The sequence below is a fragment of the Mytilus galloprovincialis genome, chromosome 1, assembly GCF_965363235.1.
Source record: "Mytilus galloprovincialis chromosome 1, xbMytGall1.hap1.1, whole genome shotgun sequence".
Lineage (NCBI taxonomy): Eukaryota > Metazoa > Mollusca > Bivalvia > Mytilida > Mytilidae > Mytilus > Mytilus galloprovincialis.
In genome coordinates this window covers 9,906,237-9,919,611 of record NC_134838.1, presented here as the reverse complement: position 1 = coordinate 9,919,611, position 13,375 = coordinate 9,906,237, and the positions used below count along the sequence as shown (strand labels likewise).

The following is a 13,375-nucleotide window of genomic DNA, read 5'->3' as shown; positions in this document are numbered from 1 at the left end:
AGGTCCCTGCTTGTGGCCATCTTATAAAATGGATCGGTTTCAAAGTAAGAACCAGGCCTCGACAATAACGCTTGTCCGATTGTGCGGTACCAGAGAGAAAAAAGGTCGGACAAGTAAAAGCTGGATCAAGCTTGTCCGTCGGGACAAGTACAATTATTCTGCAGAAAATAAATTTAATCCAACTTTGATGAACAAAGTAATTTATTATAAACAAAAACAAGAAAACAAATATTAATTTGACATGTTTCTGTATTCTGCTTATTCAAATGCAAAACCTTTTTCTTCAACATGTTTACTTGCAATCGATAATTTTTAACTGGTTCTTTGTCAGGTACTTTTTAACAGGTAAAAGGTATACTATTCTCAGAAAACAGTCTTACTGATCGGAATCAATGATGCGCTTTGTACCAATTGTTTAAGAGACAGTTTGGCACCGTAGGAGACATATTTAGAAGACATGATTGATAGACAGTTTGACAAGGCAGGAGACATTTCGGGACCAAGACAAATCAGTACCTCATTTTTCTACCTTATTCTGTTCCTTATAATAAATACCATACCAGTAATTTTTTCACAAAAATATTTTTTTTTATTTACCATTAAATTCACAAAACTTAAAAAAACACCAAACAGAATACAAATCCAATGAGTGTTCAGGCCTATCAGATAGTGACTCATGATTAGAGTCTGATGAGACTAGCATTGATGGAAACTAGAACCTAATTCCTGTAATATGACTAGCTTCGCAGTTGTACTTGACTCATATTTTTGAAAAGTATTTTAAAAAAAATACATCAAATTCTGTTATATTGTTTAAATTCGTTTTGTTCCTTTAATCAACTAAAAATGTAAAAAAGGTTATTTTTAATAGAAATTTTTTGGACAAGTAACAATTTCATTCGGGCAAGTAAATTTTGGTATGTGCTTGTCCTACAGGACAAGTTGAAATTTTTTTTATTGAAGAGGCCTGAGAACACTTGGTCAACACCTCATAAGGAACATTCATGCTATGTTTGGTTTCATTCCATTTAGTGGTTTTCTAAAAGAAGACATTTGTAAGTATTTCCCATAGGGTACTAAGTTTAACTAAGTCCTCTGCTGGCAGCCATCTAATAGATGATGGATCTGCTACAAAGTAACAACACTTAGTAAGCATCTCATAAGGAACATTCATGCTGTTTGGTTTCATTCCTATCAGTGGTTCACTAAAAGGAGACATTTGTATGTATTTCCCATATATATATAGGGTCTTATGTTACACTAAGTCCCCTGTTAGTGGCCATCTTGGATGATGGATTGGTTACAAAGTAACAACACTTGGTAGGCATCTCATAAAGAACATTCATGCTATGTTTGGTTTCTTTCCATTCAGTGGTTCTCTAAAAGAAGACATTTGTATGTATTTTCCATAGGGTCCTATGTTAAACTTAGTCCCCTGCTGGCAGCCATCTTGGATAATGGATCAGCTACAAAGTAACAACACTTGGTCAACACCTCATAAGGATCATTCATGCTATGTTTGGTTCCATTTCATTCAGTGGTTCCCTAGAAGATGTTCAAAATGTGAAAAGTTACGCCGACAATGACGAACGCCAAGTGATGAGAAAAGCTCACTTGGCCCTTTAAGCCAGGTGAGCTAAAAACAAAATTCCTAAACTTTGAATGAGAAAGTTAGAACATAATATAATATTTTTTCCCCATATTTTCAATGGAGATTTTTTTTATTGATCAAGTCATGTGAGTAATAACTGGTATCAAAATAGTATAAGAAAATGATAATAACACTGGATTAATTTGGTGTTTACGTTAATTGCACTTTTCTGATCATGTCTTTTAAAAGTTACAGATAATTCAAATTTAACTTAATCACTCAGGAACTAAAAAAACCCAATTCAGCTTTTAATTTTGAATGAACTCAGACAGAACTTCAATTTACCTGGCTTTTGATGTTGAACAACAGGAGACTCTACCTCTGCTGCTGGTCCTTTACCAACTTTGTTTTCAGCACTGACACTACATACATAATGTTTGTCCAGCTTCAGATTCTTAATGGTATAGGAGGTGACAAATGATCTGCCTCGTCCAATCTTTTTCCAGTCATCAGAATCAACCATTTTCAGGGAAATATTGTACCCAGTAACCTTTGAATCGCCAATTGCCTTTGGCCTTGTCCATTCCAAAGTCAACTTGTCATTGGTCCTTGTCTTCACCTTCAAATTTGCAGGTGCTTGTGGTACCTCTGTTGTAAATGGAGATTAAATATTTAGTTGATTTCTTATCTTAAATTCAAACACATAAGTATGAAGCAGGGGAACTAGAGTCTCTAACAAGGTGGGCTTGCTCACCTGCATCTTCTTCAACAATAGCAATTTTTGTTTAAAATTAGAGGCTAGCTCTCATGAGCCTGTGTTGCTTAAAATCTTCTGTGGTTTTGGAAATCATGTAAAATAAGGTTTAAATCTTAATAAATAGTATAAGATACCCTAATAACTAAATTAAATAAACAGCTGCGCCATGAGCGCATGATACGCCCGACGTCTTGTGTAGTTTTATGTAATAATCATAAATAGTTTCTGAGGAAGTTTTAAGCAATAACCATTTATTGTTTTTGAGACACGGCGGGACATGTGAAACCCCCCCCCCCCCCCCACCCTGTTTTTTTTTACAAATATCACTAAAATAAAATTTTGAATCAAACCAAAAAGTATACAGATCTTTAAATTAGTATAACAAAGAAGTGTGTACAGTTTCAAGCAATAATCATAAATTGTTTTTGAGATACGGTGCGACATGTAAAAAAAAAACCTCCCCTTTTTTACAAAATACTCAATAACTCAAAAATAAAATTTTGAGTCATCACCAAAAAGTATACAGATCTTTAAATTAATATAACAAAGAAGTGTGTAAAGTTTTAAGCAATAATCATAAATCGTTTTTGAGATACAGCACGACATGTAAAAAAAACCTCCCCCTTTTTTACAAAATACTCAATAACTCAAAAATGAAATTTTGAATCATCACCAAAAAGTATACAGATCTTTAGATTAATATAACAAAGAAGTGTGTAAAGTTTTAAGCAATAATCATAAATCGTTTTTGAGATACGGCGCGACATGTAAAAAAACCCTCCCCCTTTTTTATAAAATACTCAAAAACTCAAAAATGAAATTTTGAATCATCACCAAAAAGTATACAGATATTGAGATTAATATAACTAAGAAGTGTGTAAAGTTTTAAGCAATAATCAAGAAACGTTTTTGAGATACGGTGCGACATGTGAAAAAAAACACACCCCTGTTTTAGTTACAAAGTGCCGTAACTCAAAAAGTTTAAATCTTATTTTCACCAAAAAGTATACAGATCATTTGACCATCATAAGAAACAACTATTTTAAGTTTCATGAGATTTGGATAAGTCGTTCTCAAGTTACGGTGCGACATGTTTACGCCGGACAGACGGACAGACAGACGGACGGACGGACAGACGGACGGACGGACAGACACCGGACATTTGTATACCATAATACGTCCCGTCAAAATTTTGACGGGCGTATAAAAAGGTTATCCCACTAGTATCTCGACTTAGACAATACTTACTGAAGACCCCTTATCATTATTTAAATTAGTTTTCAAGTTATGACTACTTGAAATTGTTTTGATTTTTTTTAACAAATTTTCCCTTACACCTCAATAATAAATCCCTATGTACTTTATTCGGATAGATTGCCATGTTAGTTGGATGGCATGTGGCTTAGTTTTATTCTAATTGGCCCTGTAGATTAACTAGAGAACACGTTTCGTCTACAAAAGACTCATCAGTGACGCTTTAATCCAAACAAGAGGCTCTCAAGAGCCTGAATCGCTCACCTTAAATTTTTTGCTTAAATCTTCCATCAATGATTATTTTGGGTTTTCAATTTATATAAATGGTTCTTCGATTCTGTCATATCTTCTTCAAAAGCAAAAACAAGAGGACACACTGAAATGTCTCGTTTGTCTCGTGTTCATAATATAATTTATGATGAAAGTATAAAAAAACATTGTATACCCCAAGCATTACATTATTGCTGTTTACAGTTTATCTACATCTATAATAATATTCAAGATAATAACCAAAAACAGCAAAATTTCCTTAAAATTACCAATTCAGGGGCAGCAACCTAACAACGGGTTGTCCGATTTATCTGAAAATTTCAGGGGAGATATATCTTGACCTGATAAACAATTTTACCCCATGTCAGATTTGCTCTAAATGCTTTCAATTGGTTTTTGAGTTATAAGCTAAAAACTGCATTTTACCCCTATGTTCTATTTTTAGCCATGGCGGCCATGTTTTTTTTATGAAATGGGAATTAAAACACAAACTTTATTCTAGATACCCTAGGAATCAATCAGATGAAGTTTGGTTTGAATTGGTTCAGTAGTTTCAGAGAAGAAGATCTTTGAAATAGTTTACGATGGACGGACGACGACGACGGACGGATGGACGGAAGACGACGGACGCCAAGTGATGGCAAAAGCTCACATTTCCTTTTGGAAAGGTGAGCTAAAAAGTTAAAAAGGCCAAATAAAGTAAAAAGTTGAAGAGCATTGAGGACCAAAATTCCCAAAAGTTTTGCCAAATACAGCCAAGGCAATCTATGCCTGAGGTAGAAAAGCCTTAGTATTTCAAAAATTCTAAATTCAAAACAAGGGGTTGTCTGATTAGTCTTAATTTTTCAGGGTTAATAGATCTTAATCTGATGATCATTTCTATCCCATGTCAGATTTGCTCTAAGTGCTTTAGTTTCAGAATTGTTTACAAAAAAATGCATTTTACTCCTATGTCAATTTTTTAGCCATGTCTGTCATCTTGGTTGGCAGGCTGGATCATCTAACACATTTTTTTACCAAGATACCTTAATGATGATTGTAACGGGGTGGGGGTAACCCCCATGGACTCTCCCTATATTATTCATTTGATGTGTTTTATTGTTCCATACAAGAATATATATGGTTTATGGTTGGGGATATGGACCGTTTACAAGTTTTCAAACAACAGGGGACGGGGTGACCCCCTAGGGACATTTCTTTTCCTTTGTTTTATTGTCCCCTACAAGAATATATATGGTTTAGGGGTGGGGATCTGGACCGTTTACATTATAATAGCACATTCTCAAATTGAATGGGGTGGGGTGACCTCCATGGACTTCCCTTTTATTTCATTAAATTTGTTTTATAGTCCCATTCAAGAATATATATGGTTTAAGGGTGGGGATTTGGACTGTTTACAAGTTAATAGCATATTCTCAAGTATTAAGGACGTGGGAATGACCCCAGGGATTCCCCCTTTATTTCATGTCATTTGTTTTATTGTCCTATGATCATTTCTGAAGACTGTGTGTGTTTATCACTTAAAGTTTACAAGTTATATTCATTTGAAAATTTTCAAAAAAAAATTCCCATAGGGTTCTATAGTAAACCCCTCCCTTCTTTCGGCCTCCCAAAATACCTTAATAGACCCTAATGCACAAATTTGCTTTCTATCTTTCTATACGTAAAATAATATAGAGTAAAAAAAAAGAAAAGATTTGAAAGCCACCATTGGTTGCAACTGACTGTTGAAACAATGTGACCATTAGTGCAGGTTTGACTGTATAGCTACATTCATCCCAAGCAGAATTTTCTAATCCTTTAAAAACACATTTTACTCAAATAGTTGTTACCTGCTATTGGTCGACTTGTTAAATTCCTTTTAAATTTATCACAATATAATACTTTATTTCCTCCTTTCTTATTCTTGAATGATGGTTGGCTAGGGCTGGCTTTCCCAATAGATTTCACTGTAAAACAAGAGTTTGTTGACACACAAATGTCTTTACTGATACAACTATTTTCAAAATAATAGGCAAAAATGCAAAAAGCTGATAATAAAAAAGTCATTTAGGACAATAACTTCAATAAAGGGCCAACTGACAATTTTGGGAATGTTCACTTATTTGTTTTAGATCTTGACTTTTTGATCATTTTGCCTATTAAGATTTGCTTTCTACATGTATATATTTCTATGATTCTTAAAAAAAAATATAAGACAAAAGGAATAAAAAAGTTATATTTTCATTTAAGATCAATAACTTCAGTTTATTTAGAAGCGACTTATTGAAAATAACAATAACTAAAAGGTACAAATTTTACTGAGTATGTTTTTCTACTGCTTATAAAAAATGAGAAAATTGTCCAACAGTAATGTGAGTTAATCAAGTCTTTTTTCTATATATTTTACATAACTTTATAATTTTCAAACATATCTATATCATGTAACATATGTCCTTTTTTCACTCTTCCCTATGAAAATTTTGATGTCTTTTTGATTGCACAATTTGATGGGTCATTACTGGTCCTTTATCTTGAACTAGCAGAGTGAATATGACTAGGCATATTCAAATATAACTTATTTAAGCCCATTTATTTATATTTTCTCAATCATTTTTTACCTGTTGTTGGTCTGCTAGTTAAATTCTTTTTGACTACATCACTATATAGCGCTTTATTTTCTTTCTTATCTTTGATAGATTGTTTGCTTGTTCTGGCTTTCTCAATAGCTTTCACTGTAAAAAAAAAGTTCTTAATTACCAGTATGGCCTGAATTTTGAACAATAATCATGATAATATGATAGATTAACTATAGTGTAATGATAAACACCCTTAAAATCAACAGCCTGATGTTTGTTATACTTATGACATATGTTGAATTATTCATGTTTGTTATACTTATGACATATGTTGAATTGTTCAAGTTTGTTATACTTATGACATATGTGGAATTGTTCATGTTTGTTATACTTGTGACATATGTTGAATTGTTCATGTTTTTTATACTTATGACATATGTGGAATTGTTCCTGTTTGTTATACTTATGACATATGTGGAATTGTTCATGTTTGTTATACTTGTGACATATGTTGAATTGCTCATGTTTGTTATACTTATGACATTTGTTGAATTGTTCATGTGTGTTATACATATGTTCATTATGAGGTTGTTATACTTATAACTTATGTTCATATTTTTAAGGTTACCTATTTAACACTGTAATTAAATCTTTAAATATTGTTTTATTTGGTATAAATATTGATTCTGTTATCAGCAAATTAGCCCAACTTGTAACTACACATAGGTACATTCACTTAAAACAACCAGTTGATACATATAGTTTTGCACTGCACAACTGCCTGAAAACAAGAATGTGTCCAAAGTACACAGATGCCCCACTTGCACATTATTTACCATATTCAATGGACCATGAAATTGGGTAAAAATCTAATTTGGCATTAAAATTAGAAAGATCATACAATATATAGGTTCAGGTGTACTAAGTTTCAAGTTGATTGGACCTTAGCTTCATCAAAAACTACCTTGACAAAAAATTTTAACCTGAAGCAGGACAGGGACGAACGTAGGTTGGGAATAAAAGTATTCAACACAAAAAGTACACTTAAAAGACTATGTTATAGTGGGACAGTAGTAGGAACTCACACAAAAAATGGTTGAAAAATTTAAATAAGCAGTTTCAGAAAGATCATATTTATACTTACACAGATGCTAACAACAACATGGACAAGAGTTTGGACCATAACTTCCAAAATCAATCCAAAAATGTTTTGAACCATATATAAACTAGAGAATCTCAAGAGCCTGTGTGGCTCACCTGATTCTATACTTGGAATTTTCAAATAATATTAAAAATGTAAATAAAAAATTGTAACAGATACTTATAATGATGTTTTAGGCCAAATTTGATATAATATTGTTATGTTTGATCATTAGTTCTCTTAAAGAAGACATTTGTATGTAATTCCCATAGGATCCCAATGGCGGCAATCTTGAATAATGGAACAGCTACAAAATAACAACACATTGTTTAGTACCTCATAAGGAACATTCATGATAAATTTTGTTTCATTCCATTCAGTGGTTCTTCAAAAGAAGACATTTATAGGGATCTATATTAAACTAGGTCCCCCAAAGAAGACATTTGTATGTAATTCCCATAGGATCCCATGTTAAAATAAGTCCCCCAATGGCGGCAATCTTGAATAATGGAACGGCTACAAAATAACAACAAATTGTTTAGTACCTCATAAGGAACATTCATGATAAATTTTGTTTCATTCCATTCAGTAGTTCTTCAAAAGAAGACATTTGTATGTATTTCCCATAGGGATCTATATTAAAGTAGGTCCCCCCCCCCCCCCCCCTGGTGGCCATCTTGGATAACGGAAAAGTTACAAAATAACAACACCTGGTCAGCACCTCATAAGGAACATTCATGCCATGTTTGATTTCATTCCATTCAGTACATTTGTACGTATGTCCCATAGGGTCCTATGTTAAACTAAGTTCCTGCTTGTGGCCATCTTATATAATTGATCGGTTTCAAAGTCAGAACCAGGCCTCGACAATAACGCTTGTCCGATTGTCCGGTACCAGAGGGAAAAAAGGTCGGACAAGTAAAAGCTGGATCAAGCTTGTCCGTCGGGACAAGTACAATTATTCTACAGAAAATAAATTTAATCCAACTTTGATGAACAAAGTAATTGATTATAAACAAAAACAAGAAAACAAATATTAATTTGACATGTTTCTGTATTCTGCTTATTCAAATGCAAAACCTTTTTCTTCAACATGTTTACTTGCAATCGATAATTTTTAACTGGTTCTTTGTCAGGTACTTTTTAACAGGTAAAAGGTATACTATTCTCAGAAAACAGTCTTACTGATGATCAGTGATCGGAATCAATGATGCGCTTTGTAGATAAGGTAACTTTACAGGACAGTTCGTCACCTCAAAAGATTCAGCTCCAATTGTTTAAGAGACAGTTTGGCACCGTAGGAGACATATTTAGTAGACATGATTGATAGACAGTTTGACAAGGCAGGAGACATTTCGGGACCAAGACAAATCAGTACTCATTTTGCTACCTTATTCTGTTCCTTATGATAAATACCATACCAGTAATTTTTTCACAAAAATATTTTTTTTTATTTACCATAAAATTCACAAAATCATATTTGATCATAAGTAGAAAAAAAAACATTACTTGCAATATGGTGACCTATAGTTGTTAATTTCTGTGTCATTTGGTCTTTTGTAGAGAGTTGTCTCATCGGCAATTAGACCTTATGATGGCTTATCTTCTTTTTATTGATTGCATTTGAATAAACTTTTTTTTTAACTTAAAAAAAACCCAAACAGAATACAAATCCAATGAGTGTACAGGCCTATCAGATGGTGCCTCATGATTAGAGTCTGATGAGACTAGCATTGATGGAAACTAGAACCTAATTCCTGTGATATGACTAGCTTCGCAGTTGTACTTGACTCATATTTTTGAAAAGTATTTAAAAAAAAATACATCAAATTCTGTTATATTGTTTAAATTCGTTTTGTTCCTTTAATCAACTAAAAATGTAAAAAAGGTTATTTTTAATAGAAAATTTTTGGACAAGTAACAATTTCATTCGGGCAAGTAAATTTTGGTATGTGCTTGTCCTACAGGACAAGTTGAATTTTTTTTTTATTGTAGAGGCCTGAGAACACTGGGTCAACACCTTATAAGGAACATTCATGCTATGTTTGGTTTCATTCCATTTAGTGGTTCTCTAAAAGAAGACATTTGTAAGTATTTCCCATAGGGTACTAAGTTTAACTAAGTCCTCTGCTGGCAGTCATCTAATAGATGATGGATCTGCTACAAAGTAACAACACTAAGTAAGCATCTCATAAGGAACATTCATGCTGTTTGGTTTCATTCCTATCAGTGGTTCACTAAAAGAAGACATTTGTATGTATTTCCCATATATATATAGGGTCTTATGTTACACTAAGTCCCCTGTTGGTGGCCATCTTGGATGATGGATAGGTTACAAAGTAACAACACTTGGTAGGCATCTCATAAAGAACATTCATGCCATGCTTGGTTTCTTTCCATTCAGTGGTTCTCTAAAAGAAGACATTTGTATGTATTTCCCATAGGGTCCTATGTTAAACTTAGTCCCCTGCTGGCAGCCATCTTGGATAATGGATCAGCTGCAAAGTAACAACACTTGGTCAACACCTCATAAGGATCATTGGTTCCATTTCATTCAGTGGTTCTCTAGAAGATGTTCAAAATGTGAAAAATTACGCCTACAATGACGAACGCCAAGTGATGAGAAAAGCTCACTTGGCCCTTTGAGCCAGGTGAGCTAAAAACAAAATTCCTAAACTTTGAATGAGAAAGTTAGAACATAATATAATATTTTTTTCCCATATTTTCAATGGAGATTTTTTTTTATTGATCAAGTCAAGTGAGTAATAACTGGTATCAACATAGTGTAAGAAAATGATAATAACACTGGATTAATTTGGTGTTAACGTTAATTGCACTTTTCTGATCATGTCTTTTAAAAGTTACAGATAATTCAAATTTAACTTAATCACTCAGGAACTAAAAAAAACCAATTCAGCCTTTAATTTTGAATGAACTCAGACAGAACTTCAATTTACCTGGCTTTAGATGTTGAACAACAAGAGACTCTACCTCGGCTGCTGGTCCTTTACCAACTTTGTTTTCAGCACTGACACTACATACATAATGTTTGTCCAGCTTCAGATTCTTAATGGTATAGGAGGTGACAAATGATCTGCCTCGTCCAATCTTTTTCCAGTCATCAGAATCAACCATTTTCAGGGAAATATTGTACCCAGTAACCTTTGAATTGCCAATTGCCTTTGGCCTTGTCCATTCCAAAGTCAACTTGTCATTGGTCCTCGTCTTCACCTTCAAATTTTCAGGTGCTTGTGGTACCTCTGTTGTTCATGGAGATTAAATATTTAGTTGATTTCTTATCGTAAATTCAAACACATAAGTATATATGAAGCAGGGGAACTAGAGTCTCTAACAAGCTGGGCTTGCTCACCTGCATCTTCAACAATAGCAATTTTTGTATAAAACTAGAGGCTAGCTCTCATGAGCCTGTGTCGCTTAAATGAATCTTCTGTGGTTTTAAAAAATCATGTAAAATAAGGTTTAAATCATAATAAATAGTATAAGATACCCATATAATGATATCCATTAAATTTATCCCACTAGTATCTCGACTTAGACAATACCTACTGTAGACCCCTTATCATTATTTAAATTAGTTTTCAAGTTATGACCATTTGAAATTGTTGGGTTTTTTTTAACAATTTTCTCTTACACTTCAATAGTTAATCCCTATGTACTTTATTCAGACATGATTGCCATGTAAGTTGGATGGCATTGTGGCTTAGTTTTATTCTACTTGGCCCCGTAGATTAACTGGAGAAATTTACGAAAAAAATCACTTTAAAAGGCAATATCAATTTAAGGGGTCATTTCAATATCTTTGTCATATCAACTTGTTTTTAGATCTTATATACATTATCTTTGTCTATAATAATACATTAGATTATAACAAAAAAACTGCTAAATTTCCTTAAAATTACAAATTCAGGGACAGTTATCCAACAACCGGTTGTCTGATTAGTCTTAAGTTTTCAGGACTAATTGATCTTAATCTGATGACCATTTCTATCCCATGTCAGATTTGCTCTAAGTGCTTTAGTTTCAGAACTGTTTACAAAAAGATGCATTTTACTCCTATGTCCTTTTTTTAGCCATGTCTGTCATCTTGATTGGTAGGCGGGATCATCTAATACATTTTTTTTCCAAGATACCTTAATGATGATTGTAACCACGTCAGCTTAATTTTGTCTCAGTAGTTTTAGAGGAAAAGATTTTGATAAAAGTTTATTTACAAGTATATGACAGATGCAAAGTGATGAGAAAAGCTTGATTACAGCCCATTTAGGTATTTGACGGACACTGGTGCACTTTTAAAGGGAAGATGTCATGAGCTAAATCTTTAAAGGGAAAAAGCTCCAATATCAGTAGACTAAATATTTCATCCATGATGGTCTATTTGTAGATGCTGATCATAAATATAATGTTTTCAAAATAAAATAGGAAATATATGTAAACAGCTGAAAAAAAAATAGTCATTTAAGGGCAATCAATTCAATACGGGGTCAACTGACGATTTTTGCCATGTTGACTCATTTGCCTTAGATCTTGACTCTTTGATGTTTTGTCTATTTAAATTTGCTTTCTATCTTTCTATACGTAAAATAATATAGAGTAAAAAAAAGAAAAGATTTGAAAGCCACCATTGGTTGCAATTGACTGTTGAAAAAAGGTGACCATTAGTGCAGGTTTGACTGTATAGCTACATTCATTCCAAGCAGAATTTTCTAATCCTTTAAAAACACATTTTACTCAAATAGTTGTTACCTGCTATTGGTCGACTTGTTAAATTCCTTTTAGATTTATCACAATATAATACTTTATTTCCTCCTTTCTTATTCTTGAATGGTGGTTGGCTAGGGCTGGCTTTCCAAATAAATTTCAATGTAAAACAAGAGTTTGTTGACACACAAATGTCTTCACTGATACAACTATTTTCAAAATAATAGGCAAAAATGCAAAAAGCTGATAATAAAAAAGTCATTTAGGACAATAACTTCAATAAAGGGCCAACTGACAATTTTGGGAATGTTCACTTATTTGTTTTAGATCTTGACTTTTTGATCATTTTGTCTATTAACATTTGCTTTCTACATGTATATATTTCTATGATTCTTAAAAAAAAAATATAAGACAAAGGAATAAAAAAGATATATTTTCATTTAAGATCAATAACTTCAGTTTATTTAGTAGCAACTTATTGAAAATAACAATAACTAAACGGTACAAATTTTACTGAGAATGTTTTTCTACTGCTTATAAAAAATGAGAAAATTGTCCAACAGTAATGTGAGTTAATCAAGTCTTTTTTCTATATATTTTACATAACTTTATAATTTTCAAACATATCTATATCATGTAACATATGTCCTTTTTTCACTCTTCCCTATGAAAATTTTGATGTCTTTTTGATTGCACAATTTGATGGGTCATTACAGGTCCTTTATCTTTAACTAGCAGAGTGAATATGACTAGACATATTCAAATATAACTTATTTAAGCCCATTTATTTAAATTTTCTCAATCATTTTTTACCTGTTGTTGGTCTGCTAGTTAAATTCTTTTTGACTACATCACTATATAGCGCTTCATTTTCTTTCTTATCTTTGATAGATTGTTTGCTTGTTCTGGCTTTCTCAATAGCTTTCACTGTAAAAAAAGTTCTAAATTACCAGTATGGCCTGAATTTTGAACAATAATCATAATAATATGATAGATTAACTATAGTATAATGATAAACACCCTTAAAATCAACAACCTGATGTTTGTTATACTTATGACATATGTTGAATTGCTCATGTTTGTTA

General features: G+C 32.6%; 1 protein-coding gene across 1 annotated transcript in view; it reads right to left on the bottom strand.

Annotated features, from left to right (window-relative positions):
- Positions 1 to 13,375, bottom strand: part of LOC143065021 (uncharacterized) — a 135,191-nt gene that overhangs the window by 91,518 nt on the left and 30,298 nt on the right. The window contains exons 5-7 of the mRNA XM_076238301.1: positions 6,473 to 6,586; positions 5,705 to 5,821; positions 1,937 to 2,239 (exon numbers count right to left, since the gene is read on the bottom strand). Of these exons, the coding sequence (XP_076094416.1) occupies positions 1,937 to 2,239; positions 5,705 to 5,821; positions 6,473 to 6,586 (534 nt within the window). The remainder of the gene's footprint in view (positions 1 to 1,936; positions 2,240 to 5,704; positions 5,822 to 6,472; positions 6,587 to 13,375) is intronic.